At 39.5% G+C, this 26,164-nt stretch overlaps 1 protein-coding gene and 1 pseudogene across 1 annotated transcript; both read left to right on the forward strand.

Moving 5' to 3' along the window:
• Positions 1-613: 613 nt before the first annotated feature.
• Positions 614-1,951, forward strand: LOC104659898 (interferon-induced protein with tetratricopeptide repeats 1). The gene is given in 2 exon segments (XM_010360060.2): positions 614-1,372; positions 1,374-1,951. Coding segments are annotated over 2 exon segments (1,194 nt in total). The 3' UTR covers positions 1,809-1,951.
• A 15,945-nt stretch (positions 1,952-17,896) lies between these two features.
• LOC104659900 overlaps positions 17,897-26,164 on the forward strand; it is a 54,702-nt pseudogene continuing 46,434 nt past the window's right edge.

Below are 26,164 nucleotides of genomic sequence, written 5' to 3' on the forward strand. Positions count from 1 at the left end.
GCTGCAGTGCAGTGGCGAGATCTCAGCTCACTGCAACCTCCGCCTCCCGGGTTCAAGGGATTCTCCTGCCTCAGCCTCCCAAGTAGCTGGGACTGCAGGCACATGCCACCACGCCCAGCTATTTTTTTGTATTTTTAGTAGAGACGAGGTTTCACCATGTTGGCCAGGATGGCCTAGATCTCTTGACCTCGTGGTCCACCCGCCTTGGTCTCCCATAGTGCTGGAATTACAGGTGTGAGCCACTGCGCCCGGCACCTCAGTCCATTTAAAAAGTGTAGTTAGTCTTCAGCTTCTTTTAAGCTCTTCAGGGCTTCCTCATTCTGGCCTTTCAGGTGTTTCACATAGGCTAGTAGGTTGTGTATTCCCACATTGTATTTGGTGTCTAGGAATTCAATCTGGTCCAAGACTCTATTTTCTAAATCAGGCATTTCACCATCTTCAATGAATAACTCCCATGTAAAGTGACATCTCAATTGCTCCAGACTGTCCTTGACCTGATGATTATCACCATTTGTACTCATGGTTGCTGTGAATTAGGCAGCTGTTCTGCAGGGTTTTGCTTAGCCAGGCTCCTCTGAGATCTGGCTGTTCTGTCTTATGGATTACAGACTTAATGCAGAAAGAACATGCCTACCAAGCAAGTGTGAGGAGTCTGGTGACTTGGAGCAACTTTGCCTGGGTGTATTACCACATGGGCAGACTGGCAGAAGCCCAGGCTTACCTGGACAAGGTGGAGAACATTTGCAAGAAGCCTTCAAATCCTTTCCGCTATAGAATGGAGTGTCCGGAAATAGACTGTGAAGAAGGATGGGCCTTGCTGAAGTGTGGAGGAAAGAATTATGAACGGGCCAAGGCCTGCTTTGAAAAGGCGCTTGAAGTGGACCCTGAAAACCCTGAATTCAGCGCTGGGTATGCGATCTCTGCCTATCGCCTGGACGGCTTTAAATTAGCCACAAAGGGTTACAGGCAGTTTTCTTTGCTTCCCCTAAGGCAAGCTGTCAGGCTAAATCCAGACAATGGATATATTAAGGTTCTCCTTGCCCTGAAGCTTCAGGATAATGGACAGGAAGCTGAAGGAGAAAAGTACCTTGAAGAAGCTCTGGCCAACATGTCCTCACAGACCTACGTCTTTCGATATGCAGCCAAGTTTTACCGAAGAAAAGGCTCTGTGGATAAAGCTCTTGAGTTATTAAAAAAGGCCTTGCAGGAAACACCCACTTCTGTCTTACTGCATCACCAGATAGGGCTTTGCTATAAGGCACAAATGATTCAAATCAAGGAGGCTACAAAAGGGCAGCCTAGAGGGCAGAATAGAGAAAAGATAGACAAAATGATAAGATCAGCCATATTTCATTTTGAATCTGCAGTGGAAAAAAAAGCCCACATTTGAGGTGGCTCATCTAGACCTGGCAAGAATGTATATAGAAGCAGGCAATCACAGAAAAGCTGAAGAAACTTTTCAAAAACTGTTATGCATGAAACCAGTGGTAGAAGAAACAATGCAAGACATACATTTGCAGTATGCTCGGTTTCAGGAATTTCAAAAGAAATCAGAAATCAATGCAATTATCCATTATTTAAAAGCCATAAAAATAGAACAGGCATCATTCATAAGGGATAAAAGTATCAATTCTTTGAAGAAATTGGTTTTAAGGAAACTTCAGAGAAATTCATTAGATCTGGAAAGCTTGAGCCTCCTTGGGTTTGTCTACAAATTGAAAGGAAATATGAATGAAGCCCTGGAGTACTATGAGCAGGCCCTGAGACTGGCTGCTGACTTCGAGAACTCTGTGAGACAAGGTCCTTAGGCACCCAGATATCAGCCACTTTCACATTTCATTTCGTTTTATGCTAACATGTACTAATCATCTTTTCTGCTTATTGTTTTCAGAAACATTATAATTCACTGTAATGATGTCATTCTTGAATAATTACATCTGATAAAATATTAGTTGCAGTCAACAATTAGTGAAACAATGTGTGTGTGCATGTAAGAAAGAGAGAAATCATTTGTATGAGTGCTATGTAGTCGAGAAAAAAATGTTAGGTAACTTTGTAGGAAATAAAATATTGGACTTACAAAAAAAAAAAAAGTGTAGTTAGAGTTTTCACTATTGGGATAAAATGTGCAATTTGACTACATTTCAAAAGAGGCTATGTGAAGATGCTTTGGAAATTATAAAAGCACTGTTCAAATGCAAATTGTTATTATTACTGAGTTGTATTGCAGAGGCATAGAGTTCAACTTTGTATTGCTTATATTTCTTCTTTAAATCACTCTGGACTTCGAGCCTTGCTAAAAAGAATATTGCCTCAAAATAAAAAATAAACATTCCCAGGGCTAAATCTCAAAAAAGAATTAAACACATTCAGTATAATCATAATAAATATGCAATAATTACAAAAATAAATGTTGATCAGTAGGATTCATACTTTGAAATGTAGTGCATGCAAATAAAATAGAGACCTGCTCTATTCAGACTCTATACATTTGATCTGACAAAATTCAAATTAATCAATTCAGTAAGATATGTGGGTGCTTGTGCATATATGTATATATTATGTGGCTGTGTAAAGCACTTTTAGAACTTTTGTGCTAAAATTCAAAAACACATAATACATAAAATAGCATACTTGCAAATAATGATATAATGAATTTGAAATTTGTCCCAGAATAGCAAATTTTCTCCTTAAGTTAAAAAGTTCCACTTCTGTTTATTAAGTATTTACTATTTCAATGTGCCAGGCACTGTGCTAAGTAATTTATATGCACTATCTAATTTGAAACTCACAGCAACCTCCGGAGGTAGGTTAGGTACTATTAACAGCAAAGTCCTTTGAGTAATCTGCCCAGGGTCATCCAATTAGTAAGCTGGATTCAAACAAAAACAGAGTCCCAAAAAGGCATCCTGAGCCTCAGGTACTGTGCTCCTTACCACTTTTAATTACTTAAAATCACAGCCTATCTTTGTGGGAAAGAACTTCAGAAGTATCTAATATAATTTAAACTAGAGAGACAGGTGTTAGTAAAATGACAGAGGGATGCTAAAGACAACTTTGTTTCTTAAAAATTTCTCTGCATTACTTGGTACCCTTTACCAAGCAATGCAGAGGAACTGTGTGGTCTCAAGAGTGTGGAGTGTATAAATATTACTATTTCTATCACTGCCCTACTTTTGATCCCATAAGTAGACAATGGGGAGTGTCACATCAGAACAGGAAAACAGATGCCCCAGCCTTCTGGCCAGAGGACTGTGAAGGAGGGCCCCAGAGAGCCAGAAAATTGTCCAGGAGATCACCAAGAGGACGGAGCTCAAGGGAAAGATCCTGTAAAGGGGTTTGTGACTGGGCACATCTCTGAGTTGCAAATCAAAGAAAGACTTTAAGAGCTAAACTATGGGCTAGACCATTGCTTAGTCACACACAGACTGGCGATTAGTAGTGTATATGCAGGACAGACCCAAATAACACATGAACACTGAAAATTAAACTGACACTGGAACCACAACTCACAGATATTCGGTTGGAATTTGCAGCCTAAACCTAACCAGATCTCTTACCTTCTACAGTAAACAACAACAACAACAAAACACAGAGGGAATGTGGGAGCAAGATGGCTGAATAGAAGCCTATACCATTTGTCCTCCCCAAGGAAAATACGAAATTTTGAGAACTAACTACATACAAAAAGCACCATTATAATAACCAAAAATTAGGTGACCAATCACAGTACCTAGTTTTAACTTCATATTGCTGAAAGAGACATTGAAGAGAGCAGGAAAGACAGTCTTGAATTGCCAATGTCACCTCTCCCCTATCCTGTGGCAGCAGCCCTGTGGCATGGACATTCTGTGTACTTGGGAGAGGGAGAGCACAAAGATTGTGAGGCTTTGCGTTGAACTCAGTGGTGCACTGTCACAGCGGAAAGTAGAACCAAGCAGTATTAGTTCACATTTGCCCACAGAGGGAGAATTTGTTCTGGCCCTAGACAGTGGGTAGTCACCCATCCCAGTGGTCAGAGCTTCAGTTTTGGCAAGCCTGAATGTGGTTTGGAGTGCTCTAGGACCCCAAGTGAATGTGAAGGGGCAGTCTAGTCTACAAAGATTCCAAGTCCTAGTGCTGAGCTGGGCTCAGAGCCAGTGGGCTGTGGGGGTGGGGACATGCAACCTACTGAGGCAGCTGGGGCAGCTAAGGGAGTGTTTGGGCCACTCCTCACTTGGCAGCGGCCATGTGGAAAAATCTCTGCTTGGGAGACTCCTCCTATTTATGATTACGTACCCACTGAGCAACATCTCCCCAACCTTCCCTCCTCCATAGTCATGCCAACCTCTAGTAACCACCAATTCTACTCTCTACTTCTATGAAATCAACTTTTTTATATTCCACATTAATGGCGTGAACCTGGGAGGCAGAGCTTGCAGTGAGCCGAGATCGTGCCACTGCACTCCAGCCTGGGCGGCAGAGCAAGACTCCGTCTCAAAAAAAAAAAAAAAAAATCAATGAAATGAAAAGTTGTATTTTTTTGAAAAGGTAAATAAAATTGACAAACCTTTAGCCATACTAGGAAAAAAAAAGAGAGAATACCCAAATAAATAACATCAGAGATGAAAAACGTGACATTATGACTGATACTGCAGAAATTCAAAGGATCATTAGTGGCTACTATGAGCAACTATATGCCAGCAAGCTGGAAAAGCTAGAGGAAATGGATAAATTCCCAGATACATACAACCTGCCACGACTGAACCATGAAGAAATCCAAAACCTGAACATAACAATAACAAGTAATGAGATCAAAGCCATAATAAAAATTATCTCAGTAAAGAAAAGCACAGGACTTGATGGCTTCACTGGTGAATTCTATCAAACATTTAAAGAAGAACTAATACCAATCCTACTTAAGCTATTCTGAAAAAATGCAAGAGAAGGGAATACTTCCAAACTCATTCTACAAGGCCAGTATTACCTTGATACTAAAACCAGACAAAGACTCATCAAAAAAACAAAAACAAAAACAAAAACAAAAAACAGAAAACAAACTATAGGCCAATATCTCTGATGGATATTGATGCAAAAATCCTCAACAAAATACTAGCAAATCAAATTCAACAATACATTAAAAAGATCATTTATCATGACCAAGTGGGATTTATCTCAGTGATACAAGAATGGCTCAACATATGTAAATCAATCAATGTGATACATATTAACAGAATGAAGGACAAAATCTGTATGATCATTTCCACTGATGACAGAAAAGCATTTGATAAAATTAAACATCCCTTCATGATAAAAACCCTCAAAAACCTGGCTATATACTTGGTGGGAGGCTGAGACAGAATTGCTTGAACCTAGGAGGTGGAGGTTGCAGTGAGCCGAGATCACGCCATTGCACTCCAGCCTGGGTGACAGAGTGAGACTCCATTTCAAATTAAAAACAAACAAAAAAACTGGATATGGATTGAATGTATGTCAACATAATAAAAACCATAAAAAACAGATCCACAGCTAGTATATCATACTGAATGGGGAAAAACCTTTTCTCTAAGATTTGGAGCACCACAAGGATGTCCACTTTCCCCACTGTTATTCAACATAGTTTTGGTAGTCCTAGGTAGAGCAATCAGACAAGAGAAGGAAATGACATAAAATTTGGAAAGGTAAATGTCAAATTATGCTCGTTTGCAGATAATATGATATGATCTTATATTTGGAAAATCCTAAAGACTCCACCAAAAACCAGAAGTGATAAACAAATTCAGTAAAGTTGTGGGATAGGCCGGGTGCCGTGGCTCACACCTGTAATCCCAGCACTTTGGGGGGCTAAGGTGGGTGGATCACCTGAGGTCAAGAGTTTGAGACAAGCCTGGCCAACATGGTGAAACCCTGTCTCTACTAAAAATACACAAATTAGCTGGGCGTGGTGGTGCACGCCTGTATTTCCAGCTACTCAGAAGGCTGAGGCAGGAGAATTGTTTGAACACAGGAGGTGGAGGTTGTAGTGAGCCAAGATAGTGCCATTGCACTCCAGCCTGGGTGACAAGAGTGAAACTCCATCTAAAAAAAAAAAAAAAAAAAGTTGTGGGATGTACAATATCAACATACAAAAATCAGTAGAATTTCTATATGCCAACAGCAAGCAATCTGAAAAACAAATTTTAAAAAATCTCATTTACAATAGCCACAAAATTAAATACCTAGGAATTAGCTTAGCTAAAGAAGTGAAAGATTTCTTTCTTTTTTTTTTTTTTTTTTTTTTTGAGACGGAGTCTTGCTCTGTCGCCCGGGCTGGAGTGCAGTGGCCGGATCTCAGCTCACTGCAAGCTCCGCCTCCCGGGTTTACGCCATTCTCCTGCCTCAGCCTCCTGAGTAGCTGGGACTACAGGCGCCCGCCACCTCGCCCGGCTAGTTTTTTGTATTTTATTAGAGATGGGGTTTCACCATGTTAGCCAGGATGGTCTCGATCTCCTGACCTCGTGATCCGCCCGTCTCGGCCTCCCAAAGTGCTGGGATTACAGGCTTGAGCCACCGCGCCCGGCTAGAAGTGAAAGATTTCTACAATGAAAACTATAAAACACTGATGAAAGAAATTGAAGAGGACACAAAAAATTGAAAGATGCTCCATGTTCATAAATTGGAAGAATCAATATTGTTAAAATGTTCATACTACCCAAAGTAATCTACAAGTTCAATGCAATCCTTATCAAAATAGCAATGACATTCTTCACAGAAATAAAAGAGACAATCTTAAAATTATATGGAACAACAAACGACCCAGAATAGCCAAAGGTATTCTAAGCAAAAAGAACAAAACTGGAAGAATCACATTACCTGTCTTCAAATTAGACTATAGAACTATTGTGACCAAGAAAGCATGGTACTGGAATAAAAACAGACACGTAGACTAATGGAACAGAACAGAGAACCTAGAAACAAATCCATACAACTACAGTGAACTCATTTTCAACAAACGTGCCAAGAACATACACTGGAGAAAGGATAGTCTCTTCAATAAATGATGTTCGAAAACTGAATATCCAGTTTGATATCCAGATGAACCTTGACCCCTATCTCTTGCCATATACAAAAATCAAATGAAAATGAATTAAACACTTACATTTATGACCTTTAACTTAAAATGCTACAATAAAACATTGGGGAAAGTCTCTAGGACATTGGTCTGTGCAAAAATTTATTGAGTAATACCCCCAGGAGTGCAGGTAACCAAAGCAAAAATGGACAAATGGGATCACATCAAGTTAAAAAGCTTCTGCACAGCAATGGAAACAATCAACAAAGTGAGGAGACTACCTGCAAATGTGAGAAAAAATATTTGCAAAGTACCCATCCAAGAAGACATTGATAACCAGAACATATAAGGAGCTCAAACAAGTCTATAGGAAAAAATCCAATAATACAATTAAGAAATGGGCAAAATATTTGAATAGACATTTCTGAAAACAAGACATATAAATTCCAAATAGGCATAGGAAAGGTTGCTTAACATAACTGGTCATCAGAGAAATGCAAATCAAAACTACTGTGAGATATCATCGCACCCCAGCACCCCAGTTAAAACGGCTTTTTTTTTTTTTTTTTTTTTTTTTTGGCTTTTAGGGTGGGTGTGGTGGCTCACGCCTATAATCTCAGCACTTTGGGAGGCCGAGGCGGGTGGATCGCCTGAGGTCAGGAGTTCAAGACCATCCTGGCTAACACGGTGAAACCTCATCTCTACTAAAAAAAAAATACAAAAAACTAGCCGGGCGAGGTGGCGGGTGCCTGTAATCCCAGCTACTCGGGAGGCTGAGGCGGGAGAATGGCCTAAACCTGGGGGGTGGAGCTTGCAGTGAGCTGAGATGCGGCCACTGCACTCCAGCCTGGGCGACAGAGCTAGACTCCGTCTCAAAAAAAAAAAAAAAAAAAAAAAAAATTAGCCAGGCATGGTGGCCCATGCCTGTAATCCCAGCTACTCGGGAGACTGAGGCAGGAGAATCGGTTGAAACCAGGAGGCAGAGGTTGTGGTGAGCTGAGATCATGCCATTGTACTCCAGCCTGGGCAACAAGAGCAAAGCTCCGTCTCAAAAAATGAAATAAAATAAAATAAAATAAAATAAATAAATAAATAAATAGGCGGCTTTTATCTAAAAGACAGTCAATAACAAGTACTGGAGAGAATGTGAAGAAAAGGGAACCCTTGTACACTGTTCGTAGGAATGTAAATGAGTACAGCCACTATGGAGAACAGTTTGGAGGATACTCAAAAAACTAAAAATGGAGGCCGGGCGCGGTGGCTTAAGCCTGTAATCCCAGCACTTTGGGAGGCCGAGACGGGTGGATCACGAGGTCAGGAGATCGAGACCATCCTGGCTAACACGGTGAAACCCCGTCTCTACTAAAAAATACAAAAAAACTAGCCAGGCGAGGTGGTGGGCGCCTGTAGTCCCAGCTACTCGGGAGGCTGAGGCAGGAGAATGGCGTGAACCCGGGAGGCGGAGCTTGCAGTGAGCTGAGATCTGGCCACTGCACTCCAGCCTGGGCGACAGAGCAAGACTCCGTCTCAAAAAAACAAAAAAACAAAAAACAAAAAAAAAACTAAAAATAGAGCTACTGTGAGATCCAGCAATCCCAGTCTTAGCTATATACCCCAAAGAAAGGAAATCAGAATATTGAAGAAATACCTGCACTCCTATGTTCGTTGCAGAACTATTCACAATAGCCAAGGTTTGGAAGCAAACTAAGTGTCCATCAACAGATGATTAGATAAAGAAAATGTGGTACATATACACAATGGCATACTATACAGCCATAAAACCGTGTGATCCTGTCATTTGCAACAACATGTGTGGAATTCGAGGTCATTATGTTAAGTAAAATAAGGCAGAGAAAGACAAGCTTCTCATGTTGTCAGTTATCTGTGGGATTCAAAAATCAAAACGGTTGAACTCATGGAGATAAAGAGTAGAAGGGGCCGGGCGCGGTGGCTCAAGCCTGTAATCCTGGCACTTTGGGAGGCCGAGACGGGCGGATCACGAGGTCGGGAGATCGAGACCATCCTGGCTAACACGGTGAAACCCCGTCTCTACTAAAAAATACAAAAAACTAGCTGGGCACGGTGGCGGGCACCTGTAGTCCCAGCTACTCAGGAGGCTGAGGCAGGAGAATGGCATAAACCCGGGAGACGGAGCTTGCAGTGAGCTGAGATCCAGTCACTCCACTCCAGCCTGGGCGACAGAGCGAGACTCCGTCTCAAAAAAAAAAGGAAAAAAAAAAAAAAAAAAAGAGTAGAAGGATGTTTGCCAGAGGCTAGGAAGGTTAGTGGGGGCTGGGGGAGGTGGAAGGGAAGTGGAGATTGTTAATGGGTACAAAAATATAGTTAGAAAGAATGAATAAAAGCTAGTATTTGATAGCACAACAGGAAGACCATACTCAATAATACTTTAATTGTACATTTAAAAATAAGCAGAAGAATTTAATTGGATTATTTGTAACACAAAGGATAAATGCCTGAGGGGATGGATATCCCATTTTCCATGATGTGATTATTGCCCATTTCATGCCTGTATCAAAACAGCTCACACCATAAATATATGCACCTACTATCTACCTGCAAATATTTAAAAATAATAATACTTTAAAAAATAAAATAACTTGTTAATATGGAGGTAAAGAAACAACAACAACAAAAACAAAGCAGAAACACATACACACACACACGCACACAAATACAACAGTTTCCTTAGAAATCAAAGGAGATCTAGAGTCTCATAATATATTTAGAATGTACAGGATGCAATTCAATATGACTTAGCATGTAAAAAATTAAGAATTTCAATTTGCAAGTAAAAAAAGCAAAATAATTATCAGATTTCAATCCCAAGGTGACACAGATTTTAGAATTATCTAAAATTATCAAATACTTTGATGCATCTGTTAGAGCCATTGTCTAATAAATAAAAGCAAATACACTGTCTTCTCTTTTTCTGCCTTTTCTGGTTTTAATTATGCAGTTTATATGATTCCATTAGCTTCCCTCTCTTAGCATATCAATTATGTATATTTTTTACTTTTTACATTTGTTTTCCTACAGTTTGCAATATACATTTACAGCTAATCCAATTTCAAATAATACTCTACCGCTTCACAGGTGGTACTAGTATCTTATAGAGGAGTGTCTTAGTTTTCTGAGGCTGCTATAACAAAGTACCTTGGACTGGTTATTTATTTATTTGTTTATTTATTTATTGAGACAAATTCTCTGTTGCCCACACCACAGTGCAGTGGTGCAATCACAACTCACTGCAGCCTCAACCTCCGAGGCTCAAGCAATTCGCTTGTCTCAGCCTTCTGAGTAGCTGTGACCACAGGCACATGCCACCATGCCTGGCTCATTTTCTTTTTATTGTAGAGATGTGGTCTCGCTATGTTCCCCAGATTGGTCTAGAATTCCTGGCCTCAAGCAATTCTCCTGCCTTGGCATCCCAAAGTGTTGGCAATACAGATGTGAGCCATCCCACCTGGCCAGACTGGTAATTTATAAACAAAGAAAATTTACCTCTCACAGTTATGGAGGCTGGGAAGTGCAACATCAAGATGCCAGCATATTCAGTGACTGGTGAGAGCTCATTTCTCAGAGATGGCACCTTCTGGTTGTGTCATATAGCACAAAGGCAAAAGGGGTTCCTCAAGCCTTTTTTGTTTTTTAGACAGTGTTGCACTCTGTCACCCAGGCGCCGAGTGCAGTGGTATGATCCCGGCTTACTGCACCTCTGTCTCCTGGGTTCAAGCGATACTTGTGCCTTAGCCTTCCAAGTACCTGGGACTACAGGCACACGCCACCACGCCTGGCTGATTTTTGTATTTTTAGTAGAGACAGAGCTTTGCCATGTTGGCCTGGTTGCTCTCAAACTCCTGGTCTCAATTGATCCACCAGCCTCAGCCTCCCAAAGTTCTGGGATTATAGGAGTGAGCCACCGTGCCAGGCCTCAAGCCTATTTTATAAGGACATTAATGGTATTGATGAAGGCAGGGCCCTTATGACCTAATCATCTCCCAAATGACTTGCCTCTTAATACTATTACATTGCATGTTGTGTTTCAACATATGAATTGTGGAGGGATGCATTCAGACTATAGCACAGAGTATTCCCAATTCCTCCTTCCTGTCCCTTATAACATTGCTGCCATTCATTTCACTTATTGATAAGCCATAATCACCAAATACATTGCTGAAATTATTAGTTAGCTAACAGTTACATCAATTAAGAACAAGAAAAATAAAATATTTTCGTTTACCTTCATTTATCACTTCTCTAATGTTCTTCTTTTATATAGATCTGAGTTTCTGATGCATACTATTTTCCTTTTCTCTGAATAACTTCTTTTTTTTTTTTTTTTTTTTTTTTTTTTTTTTTTTTTTTTGAGGCGGAGTCTCGCTCTGTCGCCCGGACTGGAGTGCAGTGGCCGGATCTCAGCTCACTGCAACCTCCACCTCCTGGGTTTGCGCCATTCTCCCGCCTCAGCCTCCTGAGTAGCTGGGACTACAGGCGCCCGCCACCTCGCCCGGCTAGTTTTTGTATTTTTAGTAGAGACAGGGTTTCACCGTGTTAGCCAGGATGGTCTCGATCTCCTGACCTTGTGATCCGCCCATCTCGGCCTCCCAAAGTGCTGGGATTACAGGCTTGAGCCACCGCGCCCGGCCTCTCTGAATAACTTCTTTTAAAATTTATTGCAAGATAAGTCTACTGATGATAAATTAGCCTCAGTTTTTCTGTCTGAAAAAGTAAAATACTCTTTAAAAAAGTGGAAAGAAAGAAAGCTTCAGCAGAGAAATAGAAAATAAAAAGAACTAAATAAATAGTTCAGAACTGAAAAATACAGTCATCAAAGTAAAACATTTACTGGATGTGATCAATAGCAGAATGGAGTTTTAAGAGGAAAAGCTCAGTGTACTTGAACACAGATTAATACAAATTGTTTAAAATGAACAAAATATAGAAAAATGTTTGAAAAAGTAATAAATAGAGACTCAGGGACCTATGAGACAATATCAAAAGGTCTATCATTTTCTTCATCATAATTCCAGAAAGAGAGGAGAACAAGTGTAGCACAGAAAGAATACTTGAAGAAATAATGGATGAAAACTTTCCAAATCCAGCAAAGGACACGAAGTGACATGTACAAGAATCTCAGTCAATCCCACCCAGGATCAACTCAAAAAATTCACATACAGACACATTATAATTAAGCTGCTTAAAATTAGGTACTAAGAAAAAATATTAAAAGTAGCCAGAGGAAAACACTACATTGCATACAGTGGAACAATGAGAGTAAATTTCTTTTTTTTTTTTTTTTTTTTGAGACGGAGTCTTGCTCTGTCACCCAGGCTGGAGTGCAGTGGCGCGATCTCGGCTCACTGCAAGCTCCGCCTCCTGGGTTTACACCATTCTCCTGCCTCAGCCTCCCGAGTAGCTGGGACTACAGGCGCCCGCCACCTCGCCCAGCTAGTTTTTTGTATTTTTAGTAGAGACGGGGTTTCACCATGTTAGCCAGGATGGTCTCAATCTCCTGACCTCGTGATCCGCCCGCCTCGGCCTCCCAAAGTGCTGAGATTACAGGCTTGAGCCACCGCGCCCGGCCGAGAGTAAATTTCTTATAAACCATGGAGGCAAGAAAGAAATGTCATTACATTTTATTTTATTTTATTTATTTATTTATTTATTTATTTATTTATTATTATTTTTTGAGACGGAGTCTTGCTCTGTCGCCCAGGCTGGAGTGCAGTGGCGAGATCTCAGCTCACTGCAAGCTCCGCCTCCTGGGTTTACGCCATTCTCCTGCCTCAGCCTCCCGAGTAGCTGGGACTACAAACGCCCGCCACCTCGCCTGGCTAGTTTTTTATATTTTTTAGTAGAGATGGGGTTTCACCGTATTAGCCAGGATGGTCTCGATCTCCTGACCTCGTGATCTGCCCGTCTCGGCCTCCCAAAGTGCTGGGATTACAGGCTTGAGCCACCGCGCCCGGCCTGTCATTACATTTTAAAAGTGCTTATGGGAATAAACTGTTAATCCAGAATTCTACAAGCAATGAAAATATCCTTCTAGAATGTAGGTTGAATAAAGACATTCTCAAAGAAAAGGAAACTAAGAGAAATAACCACCAGAACAACTGTTCTAAAAGAAATGCTAAAGGAAATTCTTCAGATGGAAGGGAAACAATACCAGAGGTAAACTTGGAATAACAGAGATAGAGGAAGAGCAACAAAATGGTAAATATTTGGGTAAATATAGTAAACTATCTCATATGGTTTGGCTCTGTGTCCCCACTCAAATCTCATCTCCAATTGTAATCCCCACCTGTTGAGGGAGGGACCCGTAATCCCCATGTGTCAAGGGAAGAAGGTGATGGGATCATAGGGGTGGTTTTCCCTGTGCTGTTCTTATAATAGTGAGTGAGTTCTCATGAGATCTGATGGTTTTATAAGTATTTGGAAGTGACTCCTTCTTTCACTATCTCTCTTGCCGGCCACCATGTAAGACATGCCTGCTTCCCCTTCCACTGTGATTGTAAGTTTCCTAAGGCCTCCCCAGCCATGTGGAATTGTGAGTCAATTAAACCTCTTTTCTTTGTAAATTACCCATTTTTGGGTAGTATCTTTATAGCAGTGTGAGAATGGACTAATACACTGTCCTCTTAGTTTTTACAAACATATTGTGAAGGTTGAAAACAAAAATTATAACATTGGCTGATGGGGTTTTCGATGTATGTAGGTGAAATGTGTAAGACAAGTACAGTGTAAAGTGGGGAGGGTAAAGGGACCTATATGGTGATAAAGCTTCTACACTGCACTTGAAGTAAAAAATATTGATTTGGAGTAGACAGTGCCAAGTTAAGTACGTATATGGTAACCGCTAGAGTAACCACTTAAATAGATATACAAAGAGATAGAGTAAAAAAAACCTCAGTGGATAAATTAAAAGGGAATACTAAACAATATTAAACTAATCCAAAAGAAGGCAGTAAGGGAAAAATAGGAAATAAAGAGAAAAGACAAGTAATAAAATATTAGAGCTAATAGAAACATGTCAATAAATCTATTAGTGAAATTGGTCTAAAAACGCCAGTTAAAAAACATGGATTTTTAGAATGGATTTTTCAAAAGATTCAGTGGTATGCTGTCTACAAGAAAGCCTCTTAGAGTGTAAACAAATAGTTAATGTAAAATAAAAGAATGGGAAAATATATGTATCATGCAATCACTAACCAAAATAAACCTGTAGTGGCAATACTAATATCAGCCAAAATAGACTTAAGGGCAAGGAAAATTACCAAGGATCAAGAGTGACATTACATAATTATAAAAGAGTCAAATTACCAAGAAAGCATAAATGTGGGCTGGGCACAGTGGCTCACTCCTGTCATCCCACACTTTAGGAGGCTGAGGTGAGCAGGTTGCTTAAACTTGGGAGTTTGAGACCAGTCTAGGCAACAGGGTGAAACCCCATCTCTACAAAAACTACAAAAATTAGGTGTGTGTGGTGGTGCATATCTGTGGTCCCAGCTACTCAGGAAGTTGAGGTGGGAGGATTACTTGAGCCCAGAAGGTGAAGGCTGCAGTGAGCTGTGATCACACCACTGTACTCCAGCCTGGGTGACAGTGGAAGACTCTATCTCAAAAAAAAAAAAAAAAAAAAAAAAGAAAAAGAAAAAAGGAAAAAAGAAAAAAAAAAAGAAGCCTAAAAAAAAAATCCTAAATGTGTATGCAACTAACAACAGAATTTAAAAATATATGAAGCCAAAAATAATAAAACTGAAATGATAAATGGGCAAATCCACAATAATATTTAAAGTTTTAAACTCTTCTGTCTCAATAATAGATAAGACAAGTAGACATATTATCAGCAAGGACATAGGAGAACTGAGCAACATCATTAGCCAGTAGCCAATAGTACCTAATTGACATTTATAGAACACTCTATCAAATGACAGCAGAATACACATTCTTTTCCACCGAAAATGCAAGATTCACCAAGATAGAACAAATTAGTAAAACGGAAAACAGAAAAACAATACAGAAATATGATGAAACCAAAAGCTCTTTTTATGCAAAGATAAATAAAATGGGCAAATGTCCAACCAACATAGGAAAAAGAGGGGGGGTGACACAAATATCATGAATAAAAGGAACTATCGCTATACACATCACTAACATGAAATAGATGGTAAGGGAATACCATCAATGACTATAGGCATAAATTTGATTACTTAGATGAGATGGATTAATCTGTAAAAATCTACAAACTATTAAAACTTATCCAAAATGAAATAGATAACCTGAATATTACTATCATTATTAAATAAATTGAGTTCATAGTCAAATATCTTCCAAAAAAGAAATCTCCAGACCCAGGTAATTTCACTGGTAAATTCCATCAAACATTTCTTTTCTTTTCTTTTGAAACCAGGTCTTGCTCTGTTACCCAGGCTGGCTGGAGTGCAGTGGTGTGAACACAACTCACTGTAGCCTTGACTCCCTGGGATCAAATTATCCTTCCACCTCAGCCTCCCAAGTAGCTGGGACCACAGGTGCATGCCACCACACCTGGTTAATTTTTTAATACTTTGTCGAGATGGGGTCTCACCATCTTGCCCAGGCTGATCTCAAATTCCTGGGCTCAAGCAGTCCTCTCACCTCAGCCTCCCAAAGTCCTGAGATTACAGGAATGAGCCACCAATGCCTGACCTTTCATCAAACATTTGAAGAAGAAATAAAACTAACTCTACATGATCTTCTGGAAAATAGAAGAGGAGAGAACACTTTCAAACTCGTTTTATCAGGCCAGCATTCTCCTGTAGTCAAATCCAAAGATAGTACAAGCAAATAAAACTTTAGACCAAGATTTATAATAAAAGGGCAACATCTTCGACAAAATAACAAATTGAATATTGCAATATATGATAAAAATAATGTGTCACAAATAAGTGAGGTTTATCCTGGGAATGCAAGGCCAATTCAGTATTTGAAAGTCAATCCATGTATTCCACCATATTAACAGACTATAGAAGGAAAAAACTCACATGATCATAGCAATTGATAGAGAAAACATTTGACAACATTCAACATCCGTTCGTGGTAATAATTCTCAATGTATTAGGAATAGAAGAGAATTTCACTAACCTGATGAAGGGCAGCCACACAAAAAAACCCACAACCAACATTATTCATAATGGTGGAAGACAATAATATTCTTCCCAAGATTAGGAACAAGTCAAGCATGCCCACTCTTACCACTCCCATTCAAAGTGATACTGACTGTCCTATTGAATGTAATGAGGCAACAAACAGAATAAAAATCATATAGATTAGAAAAGAAGAAATAAAATTGTTCCTATTCACAGAGGACATGATGGTCTCCATAAAAGTCTTGAAGAATCCTTTAAAAAAGCTTCTAGAACTACATGAAATTCTCAAGTTCACAGCTTTTTAATGGAAAAACAAACCTCAACCTAAACCTCTTACCTTTACATAGAGTAACTCCAAATGTATTGCAGATCAGAGGTGATATTCATAAATGTTAATTTTTGATATTGTATAATGGAATATGTTAATACTTGTAAGATTTGCATAGCTTGGTCAACCAATATTTTCCAAAGGTTAATACTCAAGTTTGAGAAATTGTCAGGCCGGGCGCGGTGGCTCAAGCCTGTAATCCCAGCACTATGGGAGGCCGAGACGGGCGGATCACGAGGTCAGGAGTTTGAGACCATCCTGGCTAACACGGTGAAACCCCGTCTCTACTAAAAAATACAAAAAGCTAGCCGGGCGAAGTGGCGGGCGCCTGTAGTCCCAGCCACTCGGGAGGCTGAGGCAGGAGAATGGCGTAAACCCGGGAGGCGGAGCTTGCAGTGAGCTGAGATCCGGCCACTGCACTCCAGCCTGGGCGACAGAGCAAGACTCCGTCTCAAAAAAAAAAAAAAAAAAAGAGAAATTGTCATGGCCAACAGGAACCTAAAGAGGCATGACAACTAAATAAAATGTGGTATGCTGGGTGGGATCTCAGTATAAAAAAAGACATTGCAGCCGGGCGTGGTGGCTCATGCCTGTAATTCCAACACTTTGGGAGGCCAAGGTGGGTGGATAACCTGAGGTCAGGAGTTTGAGACCAGCCTGGCCAACATAGCAGAACCCTGTCTCTACTAAAAATACAAAAATTAGCCAGGTGTAGTGGCTCATACCTGTAATCCCAGCTACTCGAGAGGCTGAGGCAGGAGATGGCAGTGAGCTGAAGGTTGCAGTGAGCAGAGATCGCGCCATTGCACTCCAACCTGGGCAACAGATCAAGACTCTGTCTCAAAAAGAAAAAAAAAAAAAGTCTTTGCATAAAAACTAAGGAAATCTGAGTACAGTTAGTCTTTAGTTAATAATAATCTATAAATATTTGATCATTAATCATAATAAATGTACCATACTAATGTAAGATATTAATTGGAGAAACTTGGGTGTGGGATATATAAGAACTCTCTACTAGCTTTGTAATTTTTCTGTAAATCTAAAATGATTTCAAAAAGTTATTAAAATATGAAAACTGAAAAATGAAAATCAGTAAATATTTTATATAGATATTTAATTAAATATCTATAAAATAATGTGTCAAGTAGTCAACTATTAATACAACTCAGCTTATATAATACACTAATGCTTATGGGTGCATTTTACTGACTACAGTTATTTTAATATATTTGGTATAATATGAGGTAGGACCTTTGAGATAAGAGCACCTAGGACCAAAGAAGATATTAAAACGTGCTAAAATGTAGATGCTCTCCATCTACATTTGTAGATGTAGGTGTTCTCCACAGATGCTTTTTTAAGGAAATAAGTATATAAAGAGAAGAACTGATGATTGAGAATTGGCAAGAGAAAGAGGAGGAAGACAGAGTGAATGAAGCAGAAGATCATTTAGAGGTAGGCCTCATTTGTAGCAGAAGATCATTTAGAGGTAGGCCTCGTCTGTAATAACATGGTAACAGACTTTCAGGAAGAATGAGGTCCCCTAATATTACCAATATTTAACATGGCACTGGATTGAGGTCTAGAGAAACTAGAACAGACTGAAGATCAAAGATTTGGCAATAACAAGGTGATGCCTAATCTTTGAAAGAGTACTTTTCATATGAAGTTGGAGCTGAAAGTCATTCTTGGAAGCGTGGGAGAGTATAAAAAAAATAGTAATAGCAGGCAGAATAACTTAAAGAAATATGGTAGTAGAGAGAAGAGAGGGGGAGGTGAGGGATGTAAATTGGACAAGATGTAGATTGGAAAAGATCTATTGTTAATTAAAGGCAAAGGGAAAATAATATAAAGGAAGGAAGAGGGAGTTGTAGAGAAAAAAGGCTCATTGGAGCGAGTAAGATGTGTGCTTAATATGCCTCCCGTTCATAAGTCAGGTTTGCACCAACTGCATGGCAAGGCAGTGATTAAGTACTTTCTTCTTCTTTGAAACTTTAGCAATAGAACAGCAAGCCACCTCCCTTCCTATTTTTCATATATCCATCATAGGAATATGGCATCCATCATAGGAAGCAGCTTGGGGCAATGCAGTTAGTCTCAAACTTTCTGGTCTTAGGACCACTTTACACTTTAAAAATTGACAAAAACCCAGGAGAACTTTGGTTCTTGTGGGTTATATCAATTGATATTTCTGATATTGGAAATTAAAACTAAGAAAATTTTGAAGTATTGGTAATTGTAATATTAAATATAATATGTATATTATAATTAATAATTATAATATGCATAATTAGTATAATATATTAGTATCATGGTAGTTATGTATTATAAATATAATTATAAGCTGATTACATGTTAACAAAATTACATATGTTAATAAAAAATAAGTTTTCTAAAGCAAAAAATAATTTAGTGAGCCCAGTGGCATTGTTTTATATCTTTGCAGATCTCTTTAATGTCTGGTTTAATACAAGGCAGCCATATTCTCATAACTGCTTCTGCATTCAATCTATTGCAATAAGTGGTTTGGTTGATGTATAGGAAGATAATATAGCCTAACACAGATATGAAGTTGGAAATGGAGGAGTGTTTTATTAGCATTTCCAGGTAATGATGAATATTTTTCTTTGATGCTACACCAAAACTTGCAAGGGTTAGTTTCTTAAAAGTAAGCTGCAATGTGGAATCCGAGATCATATAAACAAAATTTGTGTTCTCTGTCACATTAAAATCTATTGTATTTAGAGTGTAATTTAATGTATCTATCACATTAAAATACCCACCATTTTATTATTCATTTATTTATTTATTTTTGCTATGGAGTTTCGCTCTTGTTGCCCAGGCTGGAGTGCAATGGTGTAATCTCGGCTCACAGAAACCTCCACCTCCTGGGTTCAAGTGATTCTCCTGCCTCAGCCTCTTGAGTAGCTGGAACTACAGGCATGTGCCACCAGACCCAGCTGTTTTTTGTATTTTTAGTAGAGATGGGGTTTCATCATGTTGGCCAGGCCGGTCTTGAACTGACCTCGAGTGATCTGCCCTCCTCAGCCTCCCAAAGTGCTGGGATTATAGGCATGATTATAGGCATGAGCCACCACGCCCAGCTGATAGTGGGGTTTTTTGAGCACTTCCTTACTTTTTGTCACTACAAGCTGCTCTGGGCTTATCTGGTATATTCTTTGTTCCAGCCCTAGAATTGGCCATTTCTCTAAGGAGTTTGTTTTATTGGAGAATGGTAGATCCGGAGTCTAGGTATGCTCATTGCTATAGAGGTGTCATTGCTTCTATATTGTCTCAGCTAAACAGCATGGAAATGTATGTGTATACTAACCCACATCTTTATTAGTATTTTTTTTTTTTTTTTGAGACAGAGTCTCACTCTTGTCACCCAGGTTAAAGTAAAGTGGCACAATCTTGGCTCACTGCAACCTCTACCTCCCGGATTCAAGCAATTCTCCCAAGTAGCTGGGATTGCAGGAGTGTGCCACCACACCTGGCTTATTTTGTATTTTTAGTAGAGATGGGGTTTCACCATGTTGGCCAGGCTCTTCTTGAACTCCTGACCTCAGGTTATCTGCCCACCTCAGTCTCCCAAAATGCTGGGATTACAGCCGTGAGCCACCACACCCGGCCACTTATTAATATTTATCTATGGGTATCTATACTAAGCTGAACATGAATTTAGTCTGATGGCTCCAACTCTAGCCCATTATTACATGGACCATTTTAGCCACCCATTCTTGCTTATCTGTAATTTCCTTCATGGATAGTGAGAAACCTGACTCCCAGCATGTACTGTCCATTAATGCATGTTTGTGTGTGGGTGTTAGGGATTTGTCTCAAAGAAGAGAGCCTCTGATTTTATAATATGAGCCTTTTCTCTGTTTGTTGTGCCTCCCCCATCAAGTGATCCTGATTCTCAGGAAACCTTTCTCTACTTCTACCCTAGGAATTGCTCTTGTCTCTGGGTTTTAAACAACCCATGAAGTTGAGGTGGAAAAGAATGCTTATTTGCCTATAGCTGTGGTTATCTGCTTCTGATGACAGCTGGGCTTGAGTGCTGCCCAGATATTACCCTGCATCTTCTGAATGGTTCTGTTCCTAATTATTTTCTCCCCTGCAGTTGTGCCAGGATCAGGAAAGACCTTCCCAGAAGATGTTGGTGAGACTGAAAAGTCTAACTGGAAAGTTTATTTCCAGTCATTCCTGACTCTGTGATGGGTAGTTTTAGACTCAACCCCACCTCCACCCTCAGCAATGGGATCCATCCACTTTCTGTGTCTCTAGGGATTCTCCACAGTTTTCTTGTTGCATTCTGGGATATCACAAACTTCCTTTTCTCAACACATACACATTTCTAGATCTCCAGGGTTGAGTTCAGAAGGGGCCAACAACCCATGTAAGTTCTCCATCATGTCATGAACTGGAAGGTCAATTGCCAACTTTAATTTCATTGCTATGAACGGTTATTGTAAAAGAAAAGAAACCTTAGAAATTGTTTATGAGAAACTCCTAAGTTACAAAGTCAGAACCAGTGACCTGCTTGTTTATTGTGTTTCACTGGCAAATACTTCAGGCTGTGCTATGGATGACTGACTAATGCTTACACCGTGAGGCATACTCTAATAACGATATATTGTTCTTTATTATCCCTAAAAATATTGAATCTACAAATCTGTATTTTTTTTTTTTTTCTTGAGACGGAGTCTCACTCTGTTGCCCAGGCTGGAGTGCAGTGGTGCGATCTCGGCTCACTGCAAACTCTGCCTCCCAAGTTCAAGCCATTCTCCTGCCTTAGCCTCCCGAGTAGCTAGGACTACAGGCTCCTGCTACCACGCCTGGCTAATTTTTTGTACTTTTAGCAGAGACAGGGTTTCACCATGTTTGCCAGGATGGCCTTGATCTCTTGACCTCGTGATTCGCCCACCTCGGCCTCCCAAAGTGCTGGGATTACAGGCCTGAGCCACTGTGCCTGGCCCAAATCTGTATTTTTTAAGAGATTGGGTCTCACCATATTGCCCAGGCCACAGTGCTGTGGCTATTCACAGGTGTGATCATAGTACTGTAGCCTCAAACTCATGGCCGCAAGCAATCCTCCTGTCTCAGCTCCTGAGTAGCCTGGACTACAGTCGCGTGCCTGGCTTCAAATCTGTAGTTGCAAGACATCATTTTTTAAAAAAAATCCAATTTCATATTTCAAATTTTTCTAAAGACTAAAATTGCTGCTAAGCAAAAGTTTCCGAGTTTATATTATGAGGTAATGATAAATAAAAATAAAATCAATAAACATTAATGGAAAAATGACTAAGCACAAGACTATCAACATACAAGATTTATTTTTTCTTCTCTTTTCTTTTCTTCTTCTTTTTTTCTTTTTTTCTTTTTGAGACAGATTCTTGCGCTGATGACCAGGCTGGAGTGCACTGGTGCAATCTCGGCTCACTGCATCCTCCCCCATGGTTCAAGTGATTCTCCTGCCTCCGCGTCCCAAGCAGCTGGGATTACAGGCACGTGCCACCACACCCAGCTATATTTTTTTCTTTTTTCTTTTTTCTTTTTGGTAGAGATGGGGCTTTACCATGTTGGCCAGCCTGGTCTCGAACTCCTGGCCTCAAATGATCCGCCCACCTTGGCCTCCCAAAGTGCTGAGATTACAGGTGTGAGCCACCACCCCCAGCCAATATACAATATTTCATATCAGTGTGAATTCTCTCTTCATCCTTCTACAAATTGGAGTAGTTATAAAAAAGAATTTTAACTTTTAGGACTCTGCAGTCTAAAAATTATAAGCAGTTTTTTTTAAATTTCTATTTTTTTTGAGACAGAGTTTCGCTCTTGTTGCCGAGACTGGAATACAATGGCGCGATCTCAGCTCATTGCAACTTCCGCCTCCAGGTTCAAGCGATTCTCCTGCCTCAGCCTTCTGAGTAGCTGGGCATGCACCCCCACACCCAGCTAATTTTGTGTTTTTTGTATTTTTAGTAGAGATGGGGTTTCTCCGTGTTGGTCAGGCTGGTCTCAAACTCCCAACCTCAGGTGATCCACCTGCCTCGGCCTCCCAAAGTGCTGGGATTACAGGCTTGAGCCACCATGCCCAGCCTTAAAAGTAGTAATTTTAAGGAAATTTTATACTCATATATACACATAAAAGTCTCCCCAAGCTTAGATTTTATACCGAAAGTTTCAGATTATGGCAACTGTATACAGGATATTTAAATTTTTTTTTTGTCTTTTTTTTTTTTTTTTTTCCTTTTTGTGGAGAACGGGGTCTCGCTGTATTACCCAGGCAGGTCTCGAACTCCTGGGCTCAAGCTATCCTCCCGCCTCTGCCTCCCTGAGAGCTGGGATTACAGGCGTGAGCCACCGCGCCTGTATAGAATTCCTCACTGAATTTAAGACACACTACTATAATTAAATTTGGGCAGCTGGTATATATTTGTAGTGTTCTCAAAGCTGCAAAATTCTAACGTAGATAAGGCATATGAAACCAAAGATGTTCTTATATTATCTTATTGAATGACTCAAGTAATAAATACAATGAGAAATACATCAACTTTTAATGTTTGATTGGGGCTGGGTGCAGTGGCTCACAGCTGTACTTCCAGCATTTTGGGAGGCCGAGGTGGTCAGATCACTTGAGCCCAGGATTTCGAGACCAGTCTGGCCAACACAGCAGAACCCCATCTCTACAAAAAATTAGCCAGGCATGGTGGCACATGCCTGTGGTCACAGCTTCTTGGGAGGCTGAGGTGAGGGGATTGCTTGAGCTCGGGAGTTGAGGTTGTCGTGGGCCGAGATCGTGCCACTGAACTCTAGCCTGGATGACAGAGTGAGACCCTGTCGCAAATCATATATATATATGGAATTTAATGCCAAAACTAAAATATCTGTATGCCCAATTAAATATAGATATGTTTAATATATTATATATGTTTATAATATATAAATATATAATATATATTAAATATATAATATATATAAATCTATATATATTTAATTAGATATACAGACATTTTAGTCTTGGCATTAAATTTCATTACCAAAAAAGCCTTTACAATGAAACTCTTTATATAACAATACTTTTTAAAAATGTCTAAGACCCAGCCAGTGATCTACTTATTTCCAGAAATATTTCATGCAGAGAGATTCAGGTCTAGCTAACACACTTGGCTTGTACTGTTGTGCCATAGGTTTTGCACATCTCACTCTCAAAATTCTAGTTTTATTGCAAGAGATCAACCATTTCTATTTCCTTCGTGCATCCAATTTGTGCAGTGCTTGAATATCCGATTGAGTTAGCTGTATAATAATTTTCTGGAGGTGTTTGAGTAAGTCATAAGCTCTGCTTCTACTAGAATTTGGGTTTGATCATATGTCTTTAGAACACATGAGCATGCCCTGAGAAACATTGTAGATGGAAGGAAAGAGCTGATACGAGGAAATACTTGTTAAAAGACACCATTTCAGTAAGACAAGCTGAAGTGAAAAGACGTGGACAAAGCTGGGGAGGGAGTTAGACAGGAGAGGGAATTGTAGAATTGCATAGTAATCATTTTGGAAGTAGGCCATACTACAGGAGAAGAAAAGGAGTTAAATTTGAGAACATGGTATAATGACTATCAAAGAAGAAGAAATTTGTTCCCAATGTTGTGTTTATGTTTATCATTTTTGGGTAACCTCTTGCTTCTAATAGAGTGATTGAAAAACCTGTCTTTAATCATACATTTGATTTCTAGTAAAAAGCTAAAATAGTACTTTTTATCAGCACAGTTAAAATTTCTGTAAATATAGGTCAAAGCCAACTCCATTCAATTTATCTTGTAAATCTGCGTACATCTCCCAAACACATTCTGTTAATTAAGGGATTAAACTGTGATTCAGAATATGTCTGGATATACATATAGCAAAATTAATCAGTTTGGTTGCAAACTTTGGTATGTGATGTACTTACGCAGTGTAATATTTTCTGTTTTTTTCCTGCAGCTATATACATAGAAAATGTTTTTTTCCTTACTATACTTTTGAAAACAAACTGTGTTAGTTGTGAATACAGCATTGTAGAAGGGTTGTTTTTAAAAGTTGTGGAATAAAACCTGTTAAATTATTTATTTTTGCACCTCTCCCATGGGCTAGATAAGATTGCTAAGAGAAAGGGTAAAAGTAAAAAGGCAAACTAGGACTGTATCTCGAAGAACATTTAATGGATCTTATTTTAATAGCTGCATTCTCTACTAGTTGGGCCTCACTTCTCTACCTCCAGTCTCTTAAACTAGATTTTCCTAAGCTTAGCCATATTAAACCTGGAGAGACATCTTATGTAAAGACTAAGAAGAGAGACTTCAGAGTCAAACAAACTTGAGTCTGAATCTTAGATTTCTACCTTTCCAGGTGTGTCACCTTTGAAAAGTTATTTTAAATCACTTAACCTCTATAAATGAGATAATTACAGTACCTGTTATATAGTTGCTGTAAATATTAAGTAAAATTATGCATGTGAAGTATTTAGTACAGCGTCTGGCAAATAGTAATAGCTTAATACATGGAAGTTAACTAAAGAAAGTACCACCACAACTCACCCTCTAACCCCATGATAGGCAGTAGGCATGAGCATAACCAGGTTAACCCATGTCTTGTATCAGTATAATTGAAATCCATCCCCTCTTTGGGTACCATTTGTAAGCCCACCCAGCCAGAGTACACAGGTGCTTGGCATTTGGAAGCATAGGTTAATTTTGCCACCAAAAACTTGTTTCTTCCCATTCTGCCAGATTATTAGAGTGGCAGCTCCAGCCATACACTGCTCTGGCATTAACAACACTGCCATCCAGTTCAGACCACTGTAATAGTGGTCTTAATGATCTCTTTCTCAGGAATGCCTTCTTTGGCACATTTGTACCCTCCCACACCATCCTTGACCTAAGTCAGCCTCCTTTGTTATATTCCTTTGCTTTTATTCTTTTTCTTCCAAGTACTCATGTAGGTTTGATGATTGTTTAATGTCTGTTTCTCCCACTCGGCAGTATACTCATCAAGAACAGTGACTTTGCCTGTTTTGCCCATCGTTAGGTTCTCAGTGTCCAGCATGACTTACACATACTATAGTAGGTACTCAGTGAATACTAATTTAATAGAGGAATGGGTGAATAGAAGGATAACGCAGAAAATATTCAGGAAAATGAAGATAGATTTGTCAAGTCAAGATCATCCCTTTATTTCCTCTCTCTTCCTCCCTTTTCTCTGGTTAAAAACAAATACATTAATAAGGGACATTTTTGAGATGATCTGCAATAGGCAACATAGTCTTGGATTTTTACGTTGGACTATGCTACTTTGCTAATCATGAGGTGAAAAGGCATAGTCTTTCTTAGAGACTTTGCTATAAGACTTTGGGTGCCTTTGGCATAAAGATTAGAAGCTATGGCTTTAAGTCTAATTGAAATAATTGAAATGATAATAGTGATGATGACCATCATGGGTGATAATTATGATAATAATATAGGATATGATCATAATTATGGTGACTGTGATTTACAGAAGAAGAAAGTGAAGCTCAGAGAGATTAAGTGACTTGCAATATGGTCATACAGTTATAATTAGTGGTGTGCTGGAGCTGGCTCGAACTAGCTCCTGAGAGCCAATTGTTAAATATTGAAGAAT

This window comes from Rhinopithecus roxellana, chromosome 7 (assembly GCF_007565055.1).
Source record: "Rhinopithecus roxellana isolate Shanxi Qingling chromosome 7, ASM756505v1, whole genome shotgun sequence".
In the NCBI taxonomy this organism is placed as follows: domain Eukaryota; kingdom Metazoa; phylum Chordata; class Mammalia; order Primates; family Cercopithecidae; genus Rhinopithecus; species Rhinopithecus roxellana.